General features: G+C 54.7%; 3 protein-coding genes and 1 non-coding gene across 11 annotated transcripts in view; 2 read left to right on the top strand and 2 right to left on the bottom strand.

Moving 5' to 3' along the window:
* LOC107312810 overlaps positions 1-1,832 on the bottom strand; it is a 48,880-nt gene extending 47,048 nt beyond the window's left edge. For 4 of the 6 annotated variants that reach the window (XR_004307240.1, XR_001554629.2, XM_032444598.1 and 1 more), the window contains exons 1-2: positions 995-1,761; positions 139-212 (exon numbers count right to left, since the gene is read on the bottom strand). Coding sequence is in view for 3 of the 6 variants with exons in the window: in XM_032444598.1 (XP_032300489.1) it covers positions 139-212; positions 995-1,388 (468 nt within the window). In the remaining 3 variants the exon portion in view is untranslated. The other 2 variants (XR_004307238.1, XM_032444599.1) reach the window with 2 other exon arrangements.
* On the bottom strand, positions 1,498-1,569 carry TRNAE-UUC. Its single transcript has one exon. It is a non-coding gene; the product is annotated as a tRNA-Glu (tRNA).
* A 24-nt stretch (positions 1,833-1,856) lies between the features above and the next one.
* LOC107312807 (ras-related GTP-binding protein A) lies at positions 1,857-11,771 on the top strand. Of its 3 annotated transcripts, none has more exons than XM_015860531.2 (10): positions 1,857-2,071; positions 2,318-2,351; positions 4,430-4,529; positions 5,124-5,190; positions 5,325-5,547; positions 6,934-7,029; positions 7,485-7,607; positions 9,523-9,614; positions 10,048-10,163; positions 11,218-11,771. In XM_015860531.2, the coding sequence occupies exons 2-10, from the start codon at positions 2,325-2,327 to the stop codon at positions 11,313-11,315; spliced, it is 942 nt and encodes a 313-aa protein (XP_015716017.1). In that variant the 5' UTR covers positions 1,857-2,071; positions 2,318-2,324; the 3' UTR covers positions 11,316-11,771. The 3 variants fall into 3 exon arrangements, with proteins under 3 accessions (XP_015716017.1, XP_015716018.1, XP_015716019.1); XM_015860532.2 differs by having other exon boundaries at positions 1,873-1,891; XM_015860533.2 differs by lacking the exons at positions 1,857-2,071; positions 2,318-2,351 and adding an exon at positions 3,894-4,097.
* Positions 11,772-14,117: 2,346 nt separating this feature from the next.
* On the top strand, positions 14,118-18,538 carry KLF8 (Kruppel like factor 8). The gene is made up of 5 exons (XM_015860540.2): positions 14,118-14,387; positions 14,750-15,296; positions 15,815-15,917; positions 16,027-16,163; positions 17,398-18,538. The coding sequence occupies exons 1-5, from the start codon at positions 14,319-14,321 to the stop codon at positions 17,577-17,579; spliced, it is 1,038 nt and encodes a 345-aa protein (XP_015716026.1). The 5' UTR covers positions 14,118-14,318; the 3' UTR covers positions 17,580-18,538.
* Positions 18,539-19,319: the final 781 nt, after the last annotated feature.

The raw sequence follows: 19,319 nt of genomic DNA, 5'->3' as shown, positions 1-19,319 counted from the left end.
TCAAAATTAATTTAGGTACCTCTCAGTGTCAAATCCCACATGCTACAAAGTGTGACCAGGTGTATCTACATGCACATCTCATTGCCAGTTCCCTGCTTTTAAAGATATTTAAGACAACAAATTGTGCAACCTACTTACAGTGCTACAGAGGGATTGATCGGCACCGTCAGAAAACCAGCCATGTGTTGTATATGGATCAAGAGGACGGCTGACTGTAGGGGATTTAAGAGAGAGCATTGAGATTTCCTGTAGTACCTTGAACTCAACCAGTCCATCAGTGCTTGGTAACTATTTGATCCACACAAAATGGCAAGTTATAATGCACATCAGAGAGCCTGTCTGTACCTGCTGCTCATTGCCATTTCCTCCTTAGCTGTCAGGCCCTGCAGAGTGCTGGAGCAGCTTGCCTAAGGCTACAGATATCATCTGTTACAGGGTTGTAATTAGGAGCATTAGCCTGCTGGTCATTCTTTTGGTTTCTCTTGTCTTGTTTTTTTCCTGTCTAAGAGCCCACCTCAGGCACTGTTAGTATATCTGGCCCCAGATTCAGTATTCAGATCCATCTCCTCTCAAACTGACACCACACTATGACCATTCAAGAACTGAGACACGATAGAGGTTCTGATAGTCCTCTCAGCTTAACAAATATCCTTCGTCCTTCACTGAATATTCTGAATATTTCACATTTCCATTCTGCCTATACTGAAACCTGTTCCATAGCAAGATATGTAACTGCTCCTTTAGTTTAGCATTCTAAGGCTTGTCACTTCTTAGATACTCATGGCAAACAGCATTTCAATAAAAGATTGTGTTACTTTTCTAGGGTAGAAAGCTAAAATGTCATTCATAGGAATCTTCTTGTGGGGCAAGAAAATACTGTATGGATCTTAACATGTGATTTTATGTTCCTTAATTCTTTTTGGAATACTGGAAGCTGTTAGATACATTATCTCTTGTAATTCTACCTTCCAACTTCAAGCAATATTCCACGTACACACTTGCCTGGAGATGTATCTCAATTGGGAAAAACGCCGTTCTAGTTTCAGTTCCTGAGGGGGAGCTGGCCGAGGCTGTGCGCATGCGCGGTCCCGTGCCGCCAGCAGAGGGCACTGTGCAGCCGACCGTGAATGAGAGTAAAGCGCATGCGTGGTGTGCCCGCCGTACGGTACGCTACGTGCGTAGTACGGTACGCTACATGCGTAGTGCCGTACGCTACATGCGCAGCGCTTTAAAGGCCCCGCCATGCAGGCTGTGCTTTCCGTTGCCATTGCTAAGCAGCAGTAACGCACAGAGCGGTGCCGTGCACACTCGTACAGACCGATGCCGTACAGGGCTCCATCCCGCCGTGCTCGGTGCCGTGCCTCGGGGTGTCTCTGAGCGCTGCCCATGGCCGTCAACCTGTGGCACTGCTGGGCGGCCCCGGTCGCCAGGTTGGTTGGTTGGTCGGTTGCCGTGTGAGCGGCTCCAAAATGATGCGGGAGCAAAAAGTTCAAGTCCTTCCCATACCGGGAGTCGAACCCGGGCCGCCTGGGTGAAAACCAGGAATCCTAACCGCTAGACCATATGGGAGGCGCTGGTGAGACACCTCCCGGCTCGCCTCTAAGCTCACAGCCGCCATGTTCAGACTCGCACAGCGCTGTGCCGGGATGTACCGACCCCCGTCTGGCGGCTCAATAAACACCCGGGTCGTGATCCACTCGGTCACCCACACACCGTGCCCGGCGGCACCGCCCCCCCCCACACCGCTACCAGCAGCGCTGCCCTCACCCATCATGGCGGCCGCGGCCTCACGCTCCCGCCCCTTCCTTCCTAACGCCCGGTCACGTGATGTCAGAGGCGTGGTGGGAGCAGCGCTCACGTGACCAGTGGAGGCGGCCGAGCCCCGAGTCCCGTGAGCGCTGGGGGGGTCGGGCCGGAGCGGGCGGGACTCGAGCGGCGCCACGGGCCCACGGCAGGACGAGGCTTTGAGGCCTGCACCGGAGCTGCGGGCAGCACGGCGACCAGCCCCCGCGGCTCCTGCCGCCCGTGGGCAGCGCCGGACCGGCCTGCGAGGTGCACGGCGCCGATAGAGGTAGCGGGACCTGGGCTGTGTGGAGCCGTGTGTGCGGCTCTGTGCGCTGGCAGAGGCCGAGGCCCGGCGCTCATGGTTCTTATAGTGGGCGCGGGGCTGCAGGCCTAAGAGAGGAGCCGCCTCGCAGCCCGCAGCAGCGGCTGTCAGCGCCCGGCTGGGCCGTGGTGGGTGGGAGGTTCCTCTTTACGCGGCGCTGGGGGCCGGTAGGAGCGTGGGGCTGATGCCTGGTTGCTGTTGTCTCTGCAGGGAGGTGATGCCGAGCACAGCCATGAAGAAGAAGGTAAGCGGTTCCATTTCCCTTCCTTGGCTGTATTTGTTATCGTGGCTACGTGTTTTCATCTGTATCTCGGGGTGTGCTATGGCTGTCAGCTGCCTCCTGAGGCTCTTGTAGCATATGCTGGAAAACAGCATCGAATTAGAGTTCGTTTGCTGGCAGCACAACTGCACGTCCCCAGTAACAGCTGTGTGAGTATATTTGGTAGGTGTTGTGCAAACTCTCTGCTGACTGTGGGCTTCCTGCAGTGTCAGGAAGTGCCCCAACCTGCTCTGCCAGCCTGGGGAAAGAGAAGAAAAGAAAAGAATGGCCTGGGTTGGAAGGGACCTCAAGGATCATGTAGTTCCAACCCCCCTGCCTGGCAGGGCCACCAAACATACACATTTACTAGATCAGGTTGCCCAGGGCCCCGTCCAACCTGGTCATGAACACCTCCAAGGACGGGGCATCCACAACCTCCCTGGGCAGCCTGTTCCAGGGCCTAACCACTCTCCTAGTGAAGAACTTCCCCCTAACATCCAACCTAAATCTTCCCTCTTTTAACTTAAAACCATTTTCCCTAGTCCTGCTATTGTCAGCAGGGAGACCCTCTGGGTGTTGCACAACCTGCTGTTGGCAGCTCGTTACTGCTCTGAGGGCAGGGAGAGGCCAAACACGGTGAGACAGCAGCGCTGTGCCTTGTGTGTCCCAGCAGTGAGTGAATTCAGGTTAGTTCAGGCAGTGATGTGAGGGACGCTCAGCTCTCGTGCTGTGTTAGGCGAGGATTGAGTTTCCTCTCTGGCCCTGCATGCTGGTGTCTGACCTCCCTGAAAGGCCACTGTAGCCCGATGCTTGGGGTTTAGGTTCCCTTGTAGGTTGGCTTGCGCTGCATCTTGGAGCCACGCTGAATTGCTGAAGCTGATGTGAAGTAGGAGATGCTGTTGTTCTTTTCGTGTGCTGCATGGAGGTTCCTGGAGCCTGGCTTCAGCTACACTGCTGGGGATAACCTGAGCGGCCAATTGCTTTGAGGAAAGCCTTTGTCACAAAACCATCAGGGCTCTTCCAAGCAAAGTGGGGGATTCTGATAAATGTCCTGACTGCATGGTCAGCTCCTTATGGAAGGGGCCTTTGCCTCTGCTGTGATGCTGCAGTTGCTCCCAGAAGAGCCCCTTGTGCTACAGGGTGCTGCTGCCCGTGTTACTCTGAGGCACTTGCAGTAGGATCAGGACTGAGCGAGCTCCTTCCCAGCCTCCCCTTGGTGCTGGGGTGATGCACCAGTGCTGGTTGTGCTCTCGTTCAGCTGATCCTTGACGATAGATTTTCAGAGCTGTTGCCAAAGGCTGGATTTGACTTTGTAACTGGAACTTGTTTCACAGCTGTTTTGGTGAGCAACTCCGTGTTGGCTGCCACCAGTTTTGCATTTATTTTTAGATCACGATGTCGAGTCCTGCCCTGTGTGATCGTTTCCCCCTCTTGGCTACTCTGCCATCCCATAGTTTTCTGCTGCCAAAGGTGCTGCTTCTCTTCTGGCCTTAGGATCTGCAGACTAGATTCTGGGATGGAGACTGTTTTCCCTGCATGGCAGTTTGATGTACCTGAGCTGGGCTGTCCCATATGCTTTTAGCTTTCTTCTAGGGGTCTGACACCTGAAACTCAACATGGAACTTGTATTTCACCGCTTCTATCAGGGGAGAGAAACTAAGCTGTGTTATGAAAAAGGAAAGAGCAAGATTAGGAGAGAAGTAATGAGTGGAGAATGCCAGTGCTGAGCAGGCAAGTGATTGCTTTCAGCATGGTTTTAATGGCTTGAGATGAAACTGGTCCTTTGCTCTCACTGAAAGGAGTGAAGGGCAGCGATTCCTGAGAGAGCAAAATAGAAGGTGGTAGGATGGTGCTGAGAATGTAAACGATGGGAAGGATTTTAGGATGTGAAGCGAGGAGGTAATGCCATCTGCATCCTGCTTTCCTGGGTATAGTTCTCTACTGATGCCATTTCAGTCTGTAGTACCAGAGTCCCGTCAGTAGGTTTTCTACTGCTACAAGACGGGAGCCATGGAGGAGGCAGTGCTCTGTGGGAACTAATTCTGTGTTTCTCATCCCTGCAGGTGTTGCTGATGGGTAAAAGCGGGTCTGGGAAGACCAGCATGAGGTCCATTATCTTTGCAAACTACATTGCCAGAGACACACGACGCCTGGGTGCCACAAGTAAGGCTTTATTTTTGTGTGAGCTGGGAATTCTCAGGGCTCTGGTGCTGTACACATGGAGGGGTGAGGCTGTTCCTCCCGCTGGCCTTACCTTGACTTTCCCCTCACAGGAGCAGGGGGTGCCTGCAGATCATCACCTTGCTCAGCGGTTCAGCTGATGTCGGGTGGAGGCTGAAGTGAAAGAGAAAGGAACGCTGTATCCAATCTTGCTGCTTTGTGGTTGGACTTTCATGCTTCCTTTTTTTGATCAGTTGGCAGCCTTTGCTCCACACGTGTTATTGGAGAAGTGCTCAGAGCCTTCTTGTGGTCCCTTTTTGGTGCTGACACCACTGCTGTGAGCCCAGCTGGACGCACAGTGATCTTAGCACATGCTGTGCTTCTCAGGAGAGCAGCCTCCTGGTCAGCAAGCAGGAAGGTTTGCATTACTTGGGCAGCTGCATTTATCTGTAACATCTATTTACACACAGCCATGCTGTTTAAATGGAGTGTTACAAGCTGTGGGCTGTATTGCAGGGGATGGTCTTGTGGCTGCCTGAGGAGGCTCTGAGCTGGGTGTGTGGCACAGCTAGTAATCTCCATGTTGTCTCTTTTCAGTTGATGTGGAGCACTCCCATGTTAGATTTCTAGGAAACCTGGTATTGAACCTCTGGGACTGTGGAGGGTAGGTACTTTAACAATTCATTTTTGCTTTTGAAACTGTTGTGGGTTAACTCTGTTGAGTAAGATTGGGGATGTAGCAAGAGCCTGGTTGCTCTAATAGGAGTCTCCTTGTTCTGTTCCTCTGCTCCTCCTCAGACAGGACACCTTTATGGAGAACTACTTCACCAGTCAACGGGACAACATCTTCCGCAACGTAGAAGTCCTCATCTATGTCTTTGACGTAGAAAGCCGCGAGCTGGAGAAGGACATGCACTACTACCAGTCATGTTTGGAGGCAATTCTTCAGAACTCTCCCGATGCCAAGATCTTTTGCCTAGTGCACAAGATGGACTTAGTGCAGGAGGATCAGCGGGACTTGGTGAGAAGCTGATAGTTGCCATAGAAATGCTTTCAAGTAGAGCATCTTTTGACTCTGCTGAAGCAGTGCTGGTTCAGACACGGTCCTATCAGCGCTGTTCCTGGAAGGGCTTCTCGGATGTTGGGAGCTGTCCAAGCCCTTTTCTGCCTTTCCAGACTTCATGGTAGTGCTGTCTCTTGCATGTAGTCCAGCGGAGAAGAGACCTGGAAAATTCATCTCTTAAGCTTTTTCTTTTATAGCATCAATTGTAATGCTTGTACCGGACCTTGGCTCCAGAGGGTAGGGAAGGAAGGTAAAACTGACAGAAATCTGGTGAACTTGAACACTCCTCTGACCATTTGGGTGACAGAGGGATGTGGTGATGGCAAATGATGTTTTCTTTGTAGCTCTCATTTTCTGTCTCACGTAATCACGGTTCTAAAGTGTAACAGAAACATGGGTTGAAACTTTCCTGGTTAACTAGAAAGAGCTTTTTATCAGTTGGTGCTTCTGCTTCTCCTTCCTGCCACAAGGTGCTCAATGAGGCCCATTTGCCCAGTGGTCACTTCTTGGTTTAACACTTAGGTGTTCCCAGAGGCACCCTGCTCCTTGACATGGAGCAAACTTGGAGGCCCCTTTAGGCAGTAGTATAAAGTCACATTAAATGCTCTGGTTCCTGGTGAACGTGTGCCTGGGCAGCAACAAAGGTGGATTCACAAGGTCCCACAGCTGCAGCCACTCCCTGGCCTTCCTGCAGAGACAGACTTATTCCACACAGCATTTTGGCTCCAGATGGCTTTTTCTCTGTCAGTGATGGTTCTCGTTTCCTAGTTCTGCCCTCCATCTCAGTGCAAAAATAGCTCAATGAGCTTCTTCATAGGGTTGATTCAGGGACTTTTACCTCACTTCCATTTCTTTCCTACAAACTGAATGGTGGCTCTTACAATCTTTGCGATGCTGTTTTGTCTGTCTGGATTTATATAGTTGTGCAAGTTCAAGTGAGGCCTTAAAGCATAGGGTAGACAGGCAGAAGAGGGGCCTTACTTTGAGTATATTTTTAGTGCATATCATTGTATGCCCATTAAAGCTGTTTTAAAGTATCTGCTATTCATAAGAACATGCAAAAAAACTCTTGAACTGGGCCAAATCACTGTCCCTGTAAATTGTTGTTAAACCTTTGGTGTCTCGGGCCCTTCTGCTGTGTAACAGCCAAGGTCTGCTTGTCCCTGCTATCTTAGTGGAAGGGGTTTCTGACAGGCTGTCCAAGCCAGCAAGCTCTGCTGCTTTCTTTTCTCCAGTGCTGTGTGTGCTTGAGTATTGTTTGACGTGTGTGCTAGTAATGCAATGCAGTAACCACACCAAAGGCCAAAATATTTACACTCAACTGCTAATCATTTTACTTCACAGATTTTTAAAGAGCGTGAGGAAGACTTGAGGCGCCTTTCCCGTCCTTTGGAATGTGCTTGTTTTAGAACTTCCATCTGGGATGAAACACTTTACAAGGTTTGTAGGCTGTCCTTGCTGTAACTGGCCTTACCCCCCTCTCACTTGTAAACAAGAGCATGAGGAGGGTGAGTGGTTATTTGCTGACTGGCCCTTGTTAGGCCTACAGTGACTTCTTCTGCAGGTTAACCATTATAAATGGCATCAAAACATTTTGGGTTTAATTAAGAATAAATAAATAAAAGCCCTCCATGTGTTGTTCTCACAGCATTCTTTTAACGCTGCTTAAATGCTTTGCCTAGCTACTCTGTGGCTATTGAAGAGTTCACTCAGGAAAACAGATACCACTGGTAGCCCTCAGCATAGCAGACTGATGCACAATGGAGTGGGAGAAGTGCTTCTGTCTTGTCTGGGCTATGAGTGCTCACAACTGCAAATGGTTTTTGAGCGCGCCTTGTATTGTGTGGGCCTGAGGCAGAAATGATAATGCAGTCCTTGTCTTTCTTTGTTGACAGGCTTGGTCCAGTATAGTCTATCAGCTGATCCCCAATGTCCAGCAGCTGGAGATGAACCTGAGGAACTTTGCTCAGATCATTGAAGCAGATGAAGTGCTTCTGTTTGAGAGAGCCACTTTCCTGGTGAATACAGCTGTGCTGCCCTTTGTGTTTCTCTGCCCAGCCTGGGACAGAGTGTCCTGGAAGGAAAGTGCTGTTGTGACAGTTGCCCTAAGAGAAATGCCAGCACCAGATGGTAGAACTCTTTGGTCCAGGCTTTGTGATATTGAAAGTAGCTGACATGACTTGGTGGCTCATGTGACCTTCCCAAAATTTCCACTTCTGGCTGTTGAGTTCAGGATTTAATTGCTATTTCCCTCTTCCAGGCTCTGAGAGGGTTTCATATCCCCATTCTCTTGTCGGTCATGGGGGTTCTTATGAGAATTCCTTTCTGCACAGGGCAAGAGCCTTGTTTAGCTTGAAAAAGTCCTTTCGGTTCCTCCTAGACTGGCTTTTTAACTCCTAATTCCTTTTTTTATCAAGTGCCTGATGCTCTACAAACCTGGAGTATGGATAGAGGATCACAAGCAATTGGGTTGCTGTGGGTTTTGAAGTTACCACCTGTGCGGTAACTTTGCTTCTAACCTGTTGTGTCCAGAAGGTAAAACGTGTTGGTTAAAACCACCATTGCAGCTTGTCTTTCCATACTCTTAGTTTCTAGATTGGTCTCTGGGCTTTATGACAGCACATGTTGCAGACCTGAAGAAATTGCTTTTCAAGTCTGAGTGCTTTTCTTGCCAAACAAAGACTTGATTTTGAAGTTACGGTGCTGTTTCTTTTCACTTATACTGTCAGAAGTAAACACCTCCTGACAAGTTCTGCTTTTTGACCTTCAGGAGATGATAAACAGTTCCACCTTGGTGATACGAAGCTGTATTTATATGCACTCAAAAAAAAAAAAAAAAAAGCTTTTTATTTACTGAAAAACTATTTTTGGAGCAAAGAATTCTGTACTGATTTCTCAGTGTAATGGTGGCTTTTAAAGACTTTTCAAACAAAAACAACCCCACATTAATTTCTGAAATCCCATTAAATATGGTTCCATGGGTAGAAAACTGAGCTTCACACCTTTGTGCAGGAGTATGTGATGCTTTCAGTAGCAGCTGGTTTAATCATTTGTTCAAGTATAAAGCACATGGTGTAGTGTTGTTGAAATGATGCTCCTTTGGAGGCTTCTGTGGGAATGAAGATGGAACAACTTGAATGTATGCGACCCCTCTTAATGCTGCAGCTTCCCTCCTCGGCCTGTTGGCTGGCTTGGCCAGAGAGGAAAGGTCTGTAGGTTGCCAGCCACGTGGAAGCAGTGGGAGTGAGGTAGGCGTGGATCATCTTGTGAGGACTCCTGAAAACATGATCCTTTCCAACTCTGCAGCCTGGCACTAAGGTCTGCACCTCACTGCAAGATTTCTGTGTGGGAGGAGAAGGAGGGAAGCACATCTGAGCACAAGCAACTTAGCACAACCTTAGTCTGACTCAGGTAATTGATGGAGGGAGAGCTCCCTAGGAAACAGCTCCCTTTGTTCCACTTGTCTGAGTTGGAGAAGAACAGTGTGCTTTGCTTTCAGAGCAGTGCTGGGCATTCCATGTGTTGCAGAGCAGCACGCTTCTCAGGTTTGTTCTGTGAAGGTCTGCAGCATTATAGATGCAGGTAAACTGTTCCAGCATTTGTCACAGGGGGTTATGGTCTTGTGTTTCCCCACCTTGCACCTTCTTGTTCTTTGAATCAAGAATTAAATGGCTGCTAAGTTGGAGTACTCAGACCCCACGTGTACAAGAATGCTTCTTACATATCTTATTTACATCTGCACCTGTTAAAGGCTTCCTAGGATTTATGACTGCATCCTTCTTCACCACCAAAGCACTGCTAGTATTGCTGCAAATGGTTTCCAAAGGCAAAGGGAATCCCTGAGCTGGGCACCACCAGTTTCTTATAACTGCTGTTGAATGTGAGAAAGCTGTACTGGAGTCAGTAACTAACTGCGCTTTTTCTGCCTTTCAGGTCATTTCTCACTATCAATGCAAAGAACAGCGGGATATCCACAGATTTGAGAAAATCAGCAACATTATTAAACAATTCAAACTAAGCTGCAGGTGAGCTGGAGCAGGCAGGTGTTTCGGTTTCATGCTGATGCAAGGAATCTCTCCAAATAAATACTAGTTCTGCACCCCCTCGGCAGTCTGAGGATTCACATTAGCTGCTAGAAAACACCATGTTTCAATATGTCAGAGCTTGTTTTCTTTCCTAATTTCCTCCTTTGGTGATTGTTGAAAGAGGTTTGTTCTTACACAGCTGTTTTCTTCTGGGCCTTTATCTCCTGAGCAGGGCAGGGACATTGCAGGACTGATATGGTAAACTCACACTCGTATGGGAAGAGAGGGAGCTTACAAGCATTAGCTGTCAGTATTTTGAATTGAAAGGTAGAAAGCTTACTTCAGAGTAGCTTGTCTTTTAAATATGGGGAAGATCTGCCTGAGCACTCGTACAGTAACAGTGCATTTACTCTTTCTTTTTTCCTTTCCTTAGTAAGCTGGCGGCTTCTTTCCAAAGCATGGAGGTCAGGAACTCTAACTTTGCTGCTTTCATTGACATCTTCACATCAAATACATACGTGATGGTGGTGATGTCAGACCCTTCAATACGTAAGTTGGAGCAAAGATGAGCTTCTGGCCTGCTTTTATTCACAGAGAAGGTGGTTAGAATGTGACTTTGCAGGGAGAGGTGTGCGCCTTTGAGGGCTGAGCTATTTGTTGCTGTCCAATGGAGATCTGTAGGAACAGTGAGGAACCACTATAACAGATGTGACCTGATTTGATAGGTCGTCTCTAATAACCTATTTTGGGCTGCTTTGATCTGGCAGCCACAGTGATTGTTTGAAAAGGAAGCAGAGGTGGATGGTGTGTGTGTATGTGCGTGTGTTTTTTGCTCTTGCTGCCTGAAGTGTCCTGGAGGCCAAGGGCTCTAATTATAGCAGCATCTGTTTATCTGAAGAACTTGGAGGCAGCGGTGCCAGAGGCACATTGGAATACTTAGTTGTTTTCACAACTGTAGATGAAGCTGTTAAAAATGGGAGGTGCTTAAGGCCTGCCCACTGTCCCGGACAGCTGTGTGACTTACAGCTGTTATTCTGGAAGAGGACAGGAAGATTGTTTTACTGGATTAGGGAAAACCTGTGTGAACTCTGCAACCCTGAGTGAGCTATTGAGTTGTGACGTTGCTGTGCTTGAGCAGCAAATGAAAAGATGAGTGACTTCTATGTTGCCTTGCGATCAGAATAAATAGGTGTAGTTTGCTCTGCAATCAGCAGGCAGCCCACACCTTCCAGCATTGCTTTTGTACAGCTGGGGAGCAGGTTGATCCCTGAGCTTGTTTGCTGGGATGCTGGTGCTCTTTTGAGCTTTGCTCCCCTTAGGGAAGATCTGCTTTCACGCTGTATCACTTCCCCAAATCAAAGTGAAATCTAGTACTGGCCACTGCAGGTAGAAGCTGTAGAGCACCTGGCCCCTGCTGAGCACCCTGTGATCACTGAGGAGTTCAGAAGCAAGAACTGAGGCTACCAAGGGATTTGGGTTCAGTTTTGCTGATAGGAACTGAAATACCCGCTGTCCTCAGGCAGCTTTCGGGCAGAGCTTCTGAGGGTTTATTTGCTCACATCCTTTCTGTTTTTCTCCCCTCCCGTCCCTTCTCCATCTTAAGCTTCTGCAGCTACGCTGATCAACATCCGCAATGCCAGAAAACACTTTGAGAAGCTGGAGAGAGTGGATGGACCAAAGCACAGCCTGCTTATGCGCTGAACATCGGCCAACGCACGTGGCCTTGGGCAGGAGAAGAAGCGCATTGGAACTACCTTGTTTTGGTTTTTTGGTTTTGTTTTGTTTTTCTTTAGGAGAATCTAACAACGTGGATGTTATTTGTGGGCTTTGAAATGAGTGTGCTGCTTACCACCGCAATCTTTAGCGTTTCTCCTCTTAACGTTGGACACTATCACATGGATGATGTCTGGACACACTGCGGACCTTCAAAAGAGACTCCTGGCATTTGTGGGGTTGGGAAGAAGTAAGGACAGGTGACGTGCACGTGGTCTCATGCTCCTGGATGTTTGCTCCCGGGTGATGGTACAGATCACAGGGCTGAAGTATTTCCTATTTTATTGGTAGGTTGCTAGAATACATTTATAAATTTCTCCTTGTCTTCAGTCATGAAAATAAATTTTTTGCTACCAGGGATTTCAGATCCTGGAGCTTTGGAAAGTGGGTTTTCTTTCTGCTGAAACCCAGGGCAGCTTTGGCGAGCAGATGTGTAACAGCTGCATTTCTCCTTTCACATTGTTCTGGGGGGCACTGACTGAAGACGGTTCCAGAGTTGCATTTGAGATGTTCTTCTTTCCACGCCGAGGCAAGATTTGCAGGTGAAGCAGTCAGGATGGTATTGGCCTCTCAACGCTTAATGGGGTGATTGAAGGGTAATGATAAAGAGGAACCAAAGGCCATATAGCGTCCTGGTGTCCCTGGTCTCCCTGCTGGGGATGGTATGAATACACAGGACCTGAAGGATGTGGCAGCTCTGGGCTGTGTATGTGTGAGCTGTATTAGCTGTGTTTGTGACGAGGCAGTTGGGCAGTGTCTGGCATTGCTATGTCTTGACATTGCGTCCACTTTAACTGAGTTTTTACATGTGGTTCCTACTGAGAGCTGCAGTGCTGGATCCCAACACCTTCTGCTCAGTACTTTCTCCTATCAGGCAGCTGCTCTGCAATGGATGAGGCCAGAGATGGAGGGAAACACTGCCTTATTTCCATGGTTACAAACCAAGCCGAGTTATCTGGTGTGTGCGAGCAGACTGGGAGGTGCCAATGGGTTTCATTGCAGGATAAAGCTCTGCTCTTGGTCAGCTCCTAGAGCTCCATCCTTTGGGGCCTGTCTATTGAAACAGCCAACGTTCCATCTCATGGCTGAGGAGTAACTTGGTCACATCCCCAAATAGCAGGGGCTGCTGTGTGCTCTTTGCTACCTGCAAGCACCGCTATTGGGGTGGGTGGGGGGTGTGTAGGGGTGAGGCCGCCCCCTCCCCCCATTATGGGGTACCCCTCTCCCTTGGGGGGGGGGTCCATCCCCGACCCCCGCACCCGTTCCCAGGGTAACGCGTTGTAGCGTGTCGCCGCCCATTGGCTGCGGTGCCGCTGATGTCACTTTTGGGGGCGCCCCGGTGCCGGGGGCTGGGCTGGGGTGGGGGCGTGGGCGTGTCTCGGCTCGGTCCCTCCCCTCCCCGCCCGTGGGCGCGGCTCGGCCCCACCCGGCCCGCCCGGCCCCGCCCGTGTCCCGTGCAGCGCGGCGATGCACTGCGAGGAGCGCGGCAAAGTGAGTAAGGCCGGGACGGAGGGAGGGGGGCGGCAGGACACCTCCATCTTAACGCCGCTTCTTAAAGGGGCAGCTCGTGCCCCGCGGGCAGCGCTCGGCCCGGCTCCGCTCCGCCCCGCCCGGAGCTGCTGCTGCTCGGTGCCTTGTCGGGGGCGGATCCGGGCGTGCGGTGGGGGCCATTTTGTGAGGGGGGGGGGGGGAGGTTGCGGTTTTGAGCGGTGGGTGCGGGGAAGGCCCCGCTGTGTCCGCGGCGGCGCCTTTAAGAGCGATCCCGCTGCGGGGAGCGCGCCGGGAAGGTCACAGCGGGGGAGAGCGGGGCGGGGGGCGGGGGGAAGAGAGAGACGGCGCCGGGAGCGCGCCCCGCCCCGCCTCACCCCCCCACGCCCTTTGCTCTTAAAGGGCCATACCCGCAGGGAGAGCTCGGAGGGGCGGGCGGGACCCCCTCCTCCTCCACCTATAGCACCTATAGCTCTGCCTGCCCCCCCCTTCACCCGGTTCCCTCCCGACCTCCGGCACGGCGGGCAGGCGGGGCGGAAATTCCTGGGGGGGGCGTGGCCGGGACACCCTCCCCCGGGGCGCTTCGGGCCCCCCCCACCCCCCCTCGGCACGGCTGTTATGGGGGGGGTTGGGGGGCAGCAGCCAAAACGACATGGGGAGGGATGATTCCCCCCCCCCAAGTGCTCCGCTGGGGTCGCACGGCAGCGTGGATCCCCTCCCTCGTGCCTTTTGGGCGGGAATGTATGGATGCTATAGGAGTGCTATAGGAGCCCGTCCCTATAGGTGAGGCTGAGCCCCCCCCTCCTCTTCTCCCACCGTAGGACCCCGCGGTCCCGTTGTATTTCCCCTCCCGTTCCCGAGGTGGGTCCATCTGCAGCGGGTCCCTCCGAACCCGCCTCGCCGCGCCCCGACCCGGTTCGGGGTGCGGTGTCCGCTGAGTCCGGACCCTCGGGAGGGGTCGGACGCCCCTTCGTGCCATCCCGTGGCCGTGGGCTCCGTGAGCGCTCCCAGCTCCGGGGGTCGTTGTCCGCGTCCCACCCACCCCCAAAGGAGCTGGGCGGCTCCGCGTGTGCGGGGCGTGTGCGGACCGGGCGTGCCCGGGCGGGGACACGCGTGGGTGTGTGTGTGCGGGGCCGTGGGCCGCTGTGCGCCCGCAGCGAGGTGCGTACTGGGGTCGGCCGGCCGGGCTGGGGTCGTACAACCGCGGCGGTGCCGGCGTTCGGGGGTCGAGCGCCCGTTGGGGCGGTTGCAGGGGGCGGCTCCGTGCGGTGCCCTCGGGGCCGGGCCGTGCCCGCAGTCCCTCCCTGCCGCTCGCCAGCCGCGGCCGGGCCCTTTTAAGGAGCTCCACCCCGGGCCGAGCCAGGGTGGAGCCGTGAGGCTGTTCGCACCTCTCGGGCGGCACGGCACGGAGCGGCACGGCACGGAGCGGCACGGGCCGGGAGCATGATCCTGCCCGCAGAGGGGATGAGCGCCGCGCGTTCGCGGAGGAGCCCCCCCCGCGGAGCTTGGAGGGTGAGCGGCCCCTTTAAGAGGAAGGGGTGTGTGCGGTGGGGGGGGGTTGGGAGGGTCGGCTGAGGGCAGCGCGGCCCCTTTAAGGCGCGGGGGAGGGGAGCGGGGTGGGGTGGGGGGTGTCGGCCCCTCCCCGGCCCCCGCCCCCCTGCGGCCCCGCCCCTCCATCACAAAGGCGCGTGGGGGCAGCGGTTGGAACAGGTGCGGGGTGCCGGTTCCCCCCCTCCCCCAGCAGTGGGTATGGTGAGCAGCGAGTGGTCAGTCCATGGCCGCGTTAATTAACGAGCGAGCGAGGGGGGCGTCTGGGTGCAGAGTGCTCTGACACCCCCCTGACACCCCCCCCCCCCTTCTTTCCCATCCCCCAGTTTTGGCAGGCGGGCGGCTCGGGGCGGAGCAAAGCGGCCCCCAGGATGAGCTCGTCCTCGCTGCTGGCCGAGGCGCCGCTGGAGCCCCCCGTGCTGCTGAGCGACATCAAGACGGAGCCCCCCGAGGAGCTGCTGGCGTCCGACTGCAGCCAGCCGCAGGCCGAGCCCGTCGACCTCTCCCTCAACAAGTCCAAGCCCCCACCACCGCCACCGCCCCCTGTGCAGTCCTCGCCCCTCCTGGTGGCCCCCCCTGTCCCCGCGCCCACCATCTCCATCGCCTCCTCGGGGCTCGGCACCACCTCGGCCATCCCGGCCGTGCTGTCGCCCGGCTCCATCCTGGCGTCGTCGCAGGGCAGCGGCGGGCAGCAGATCCTGCACGTCATCCACACCATCCCCTCCGTCAACCTGCCCAGCAAGATGGGCAACCTGCAGACCATCCCCGTGGTCGTGCAGTCGCTGCCCGTCGTCTACACCACCGTGCCAACCGACGGCGTCACCGCCATCACCGTCCCGCTCATCGGGGGCGACGGCAAGAACACCGGCTCCGGTAAGGGGCTGCTCGAGGTGTTTGGGACCCCTTCTTGTTCTGTGGGCCTGGCAGGAGGCTGACAGTGTGGTCCTGACACAGTCCCCGTCCAGGACCCACAGGGGGAACCTGCTTCTCCACCAAGGTTTCCCCATGCCCACCAATAGCTCGGTATCCCCAGGCCCCCGCATGGGACAGAAGCCCATAGGGAGCCCGGCCCTGGCCATCTGCCTGTGCTGAGCAGGGGACAGGGCGGTGCTGCTGGCTGCCTGCCTGCCCGGCCCGCCCGGCTCCGCTTTCAGTCCCCACTGTGTCCCCATTCCCCGAGGGTGGGGTGCCCTGGATGTTCCCTGCTTTGGGAAGGAAGCTGTGTCCTCAAGCCACATCCCCCCCATAGCCCTATGGCAAACCCCCATGGCATGGGGTCACCTGTCTGCCCCACATCGATGTGGGTTGTGTGGGGTGTCTGTCCCCCTGCTTTGCTCCCCCCCCTCCATCCCTCCTGGCTCCTCAATATCTTTTCTTTCCCATCCCCCCAGTGAAAATGGACCCTGGTGCCATGTACCCCATGGACATGCCGAGTGACAGCGAGGACAGCGCCTCGGAGAGCGGCCCTGCACCCTTCCAGGACCTGCAGCGAGAGTGAGTGTGCCCTCAGGTCCCATCCCGTCCCCAAAGCAGACAGCCCATATAGTGGGGCTGGGGGGGGGGCCGCCATTCACACCCATCCATCCCTCCCTGCCTTCCCCAGGTCCGCCACGCCGCGCCTGCCCCGCTCCGACTCCCCGGACCTAAAGAAGCGACGGATCCACCAGTGTGACTTTGAGGGCTGTAACAAGGTGTACACCAAGAGCTCGCACCTCAAGGCCCACCGGCGGATACACACGGGTACGGATCGGGACGGGGGGGGGTTGCGTTACCGGGGCGCTGTGCCCTATTGAGGCCGGGAGGGGTCGGGGCGTGGAGGGGCGCGGTGCCGTTACGCCCCGTGCTGCCGCTCCGGCCGGGTACCGTAGTGCATCTAATATACACACACAGCGGGGTCCGGTACCGTAGCGATCCTAATGCATTCAGCCACGCGAGGGCACTGCTCGTCGGGGAACGAGTGACAGACAGCCCGACGGACCTGACGGGCTCGAAAAGCCCGTGGGAATCTGAGGAGGTTGAACGAGGCCAAGGGCTGCGTTTTGTGTTGGGGTCGGGTGGTCAGTGAGACCTCATTGCAGCCTTACAGTACCCAAAGGGTGCTTGGAAGCAACTTTCTGTGTGGTCTGATAGTGATAGAACAAAGGGAAACTGTTCTAAATGAAAAGAGAGGGGATTTAGTTGAGATATGAGGTGGTAGTTCTGCACTCAGAGGGTGGTGAGGCCCCGGCACTGCTGCCCAGAGAGCTGGGGGTGCCCCATCCTTGGGGGTGCTCAAGGCCAGGTGGGATGAGTTAAAAGATGGAAGATTTAGGTTGGATGTTAGGGGGAAGTTCTTTACTAGGAGAGTGGTTAGGCCCTGGAACAGGCTGCCCAGGGAGGTTGTGGATGCCCTGTCCTTGGAGGGGTTCAAGACCAGGTTGGATGGGGCCATGGGCAACCTGATGTAGTAAATGTGTATGTTTGGTGGCCCTGCCAGGCAGGGGGGTTGGAACTACATGATCCTTGAGGTCCCTTCCAACCCGGGTCATTCTGTGATTCTGTGAATGGGGCCCTGGGCAGCCTGAGAGCAGTAACCAGCCCACGGCAGCACTTGGGACCCAATGGGCCTAAGGTTCCTTCCAGCTCAGCCACTCTGTGATGATGGTGCAGCTAACTAGGCTACAGTACAGCTGCTTTAGGGGTGTTTGTCAGTATGGTGCGGCTAATAGACAGCCACACGTGACACGCAGCCGCTGCGTTAAGGGGTGTTCCCATAGCGCACGCCTATACTAGGAAACCATGGCTTTAGGGGCGTTACCGTATTGCACCTAGTGCTCCCCCGCACCGCTTTACGTGCATTACCGTATTGCACCTAACGCGCTCCCCTGCAGCACGGCGTCCAGCCGGTGGCGCCCGCGGCCCGTGTTAACCCCGGTGGAGGGCTGGGGGGCGGTGGCTGTTTGGGTTTCGGTGCTGACCCCCCCTCTTCCCGCAGGCGAAAAACCCTACAAATGCACCTGGGAGGGCTGCACCTGGAAGTTTGCTCGTTCTGATGAACTAACGCGGCATTTCCGCAAGCACACAGGAATCAAACCTTTTCAGTGCCCAGACTGTGACCGCAGCTTCTCCCGCTCCGATCACCTTGCCCTGCACCGCCGGCGGCACATCATGATGTGAGGAGCACGGCACTGGGAGCGGGGACACGGAGGCGACCCCTTGCTCCCTGGGTGCAGCTGAAGGACTGCGGGGCTGGCGGCGAGCGAGACCTGCGACGCTGCGGGACGGTCTCCGGAACGTGTGCTCTACTTCGGGGCTTCTCCTCCCCATTGGGAACACTTGGAGGATCTTCTCGCCCCGGCCTCGCCCTCCCACGGGCAGTGAGGACACAGCCGAGGTGGGGAGGCGACCAGCCTCGTGTCCGCCTCCTTCCCAGCCCGATTGCGTCGAGGAACGGGGGAGAAAGGAAAAAGCAAAAGGGGGAGGACGGAATGAACCCTGAGCCAGCACCACCGCCAGGAAAAGGGAAACTCTGCGGAACGTGGAACTGTGATTTTATGGAGTTCTAAGGGGTAGGGGGGGGGGCATGGGGGGGCTTTCAGTTTTCGGAGACTATGGGACAGTTGAACCATTTATAAGTTAAAAAGGCATCAGCCTCCCTACGGACTGTGGCCACGCACTTTTCTTTGTGATTGTAATTGTTTTTTTGTGGGGTTATTCCGGCTCCTGCCCTTGGGATGGCAGCACGGGGGCTGTGGGGAGGGGGTGGGTGGGGGGATCGGGACCCTCAGGGCCGCTTGGAGGGAGGAGCTTCATAAAGCTGCTCTGTAGCTTCGGGAGGAGGCAGAGCCCTTCAGCTATGGGTCTCTTGGCGGCTTTTCCTCTCTCCGTGTGTCTGGGTGACCCCATCACATTCCTCGTCCCCATCTGATCTGAACGCTTGGTGGTGGGGGACCCCTGCAGCCTGGGGTCAGGGGCTGAGCATGGTCCTTAGGGGCCAGCACCACTGATGGTCTGTCCTGCAAATCAGCCCCAGGACAGGTGGGAGGTGGTGGTGGGGTTTAAAACTCCTGAGCTGTGATATTTGTACGAACCCACCTGACGTTTTTCTACAGGGGAATAACATTGGAAGTGGAGGAGCCTGGTGGTGTGTGTCTGTGCCGCAGCAGTGGCAGGGCGAGCAGTGGGGATGAGCATGGCTGGGCTTCACCATCACCTTTGCCAGGCTCCTGAGTTCCTCCTCTGGGGTTTTATTGTAAAGCAAGTGGTCTAAAAAAGGAAAAAAACAAAAACGTTGGGCTGATGTCAGGCCTGCCCTGTCCCCACGGACCTGCCTGGTGGCCACCTCGACCTGCTGGGTCTCCATAGGGGTTGCTGACCCTCTCTGTGCCCAAAGCATAGGGATGCACACCTCATGGTCTCCTCTGTGAGGCTTATGGGACCCCAAAGGCCTCCCAGATGAGTTCTGGAGGCTGCAGGTAAACATCTCAGCCTAGTGATGTTCACAAGTGACTTCCCCATGTGTCTGGAAGCCCCAGTGCCTCCTTGCATCCAGCCAGTAGCCCCCTCTGGCTTCCCATTGGCTTCCCAGTGGGAACTGGGCACCGATTGCTCTTCCAGCTGGGGATGAGTTGCTGATCCCATCTACAGACCTTGCCCCTTTTCTCCCCTGGGCTGCAGGGTCGCCCCGTGCTGCGGGGTCACCTCGGTTCATGGTTCTGGGGGGCCGGGGGCCTCCTGCCCGCACTCACCGGACTGGTTTAGCAAGAGGAGGGGCAGGCGCCTGCTTTGAAGGGCTCCCTGGAAAGGCTGGATGGCCGCAGGAGAAAGGAGAAGGCAGGAGAGGTGGTTTTGGGTTTCAGAGGGGGTGCGGGCAGCCCTGCACAGCTTTGTCTGCTGCTGGTGGCCAATGGGGACCCA

This window comes from Coturnix japonica, chromosome 4, assembly GCF_001577835.2.
Source record: "Coturnix japonica isolate 7356 chromosome 4, Coturnix japonica 2.1, whole genome shotgun sequence".
NCBI classification, from domain to species: domain Eukaryota; kingdom Metazoa; phylum Chordata; class Aves; order Galliformes; family Phasianidae; genus Coturnix; species Coturnix japonica.
This window is presented reverse-complemented; position numbering and strand designations above follow the sequence as displayed.

What these genes read in the sequence shown, in the direction of transcription:
- LOC107312807 (XM_015860531.2), top strand. Translation starts at nt 2,325, where the DNA reads ATGCCGAGCACAGCCATGAAGAAGAAG. An exon ending in AGGAGGATCAGCGGGACTTG is followed by an intron (nt 5,548 to 6,933) that starts GTGAGAAGCTGA and finishes TTTACTTCACAG; the next exon opens with ATTTTTAAAGAGCGTGAGGA. An exon ending in CAATTCAAACTAAGCTGCAG is followed by an intron (nt 9,615 to 10,047) that starts GTGAGCTGGAGC and finishes TCCTTTCCTTAG; the next exon opens with TAAGCTGGCGGCTTCTTTCC.
- KLF8 (XM_015860540.2), top strand. Translation starts at nt 14,319, where the DNA reads ATGATCCTGCCCGCAGAGGGGATGAGCGCCGCGCGTTCGCGGAGGAGC. An exon ending in CCCCCCGCGGAGCTTGGAGG is followed by an intron (nt 14,388 to 14,749) that starts GTGAGCGGCCCC and finishes CCCATCCCCCAG; the next exon opens with TTTTGGCAGGCGGGCGGCTC. An exon ending in CCACCGGCGGATACACACGG is followed by an intron (nt 16,164 to 17,397) that starts GTACGGATCGGG and finishes CTCTTCCCGCAG; the next exon opens with GCGAAAAACCCTACAAATGC.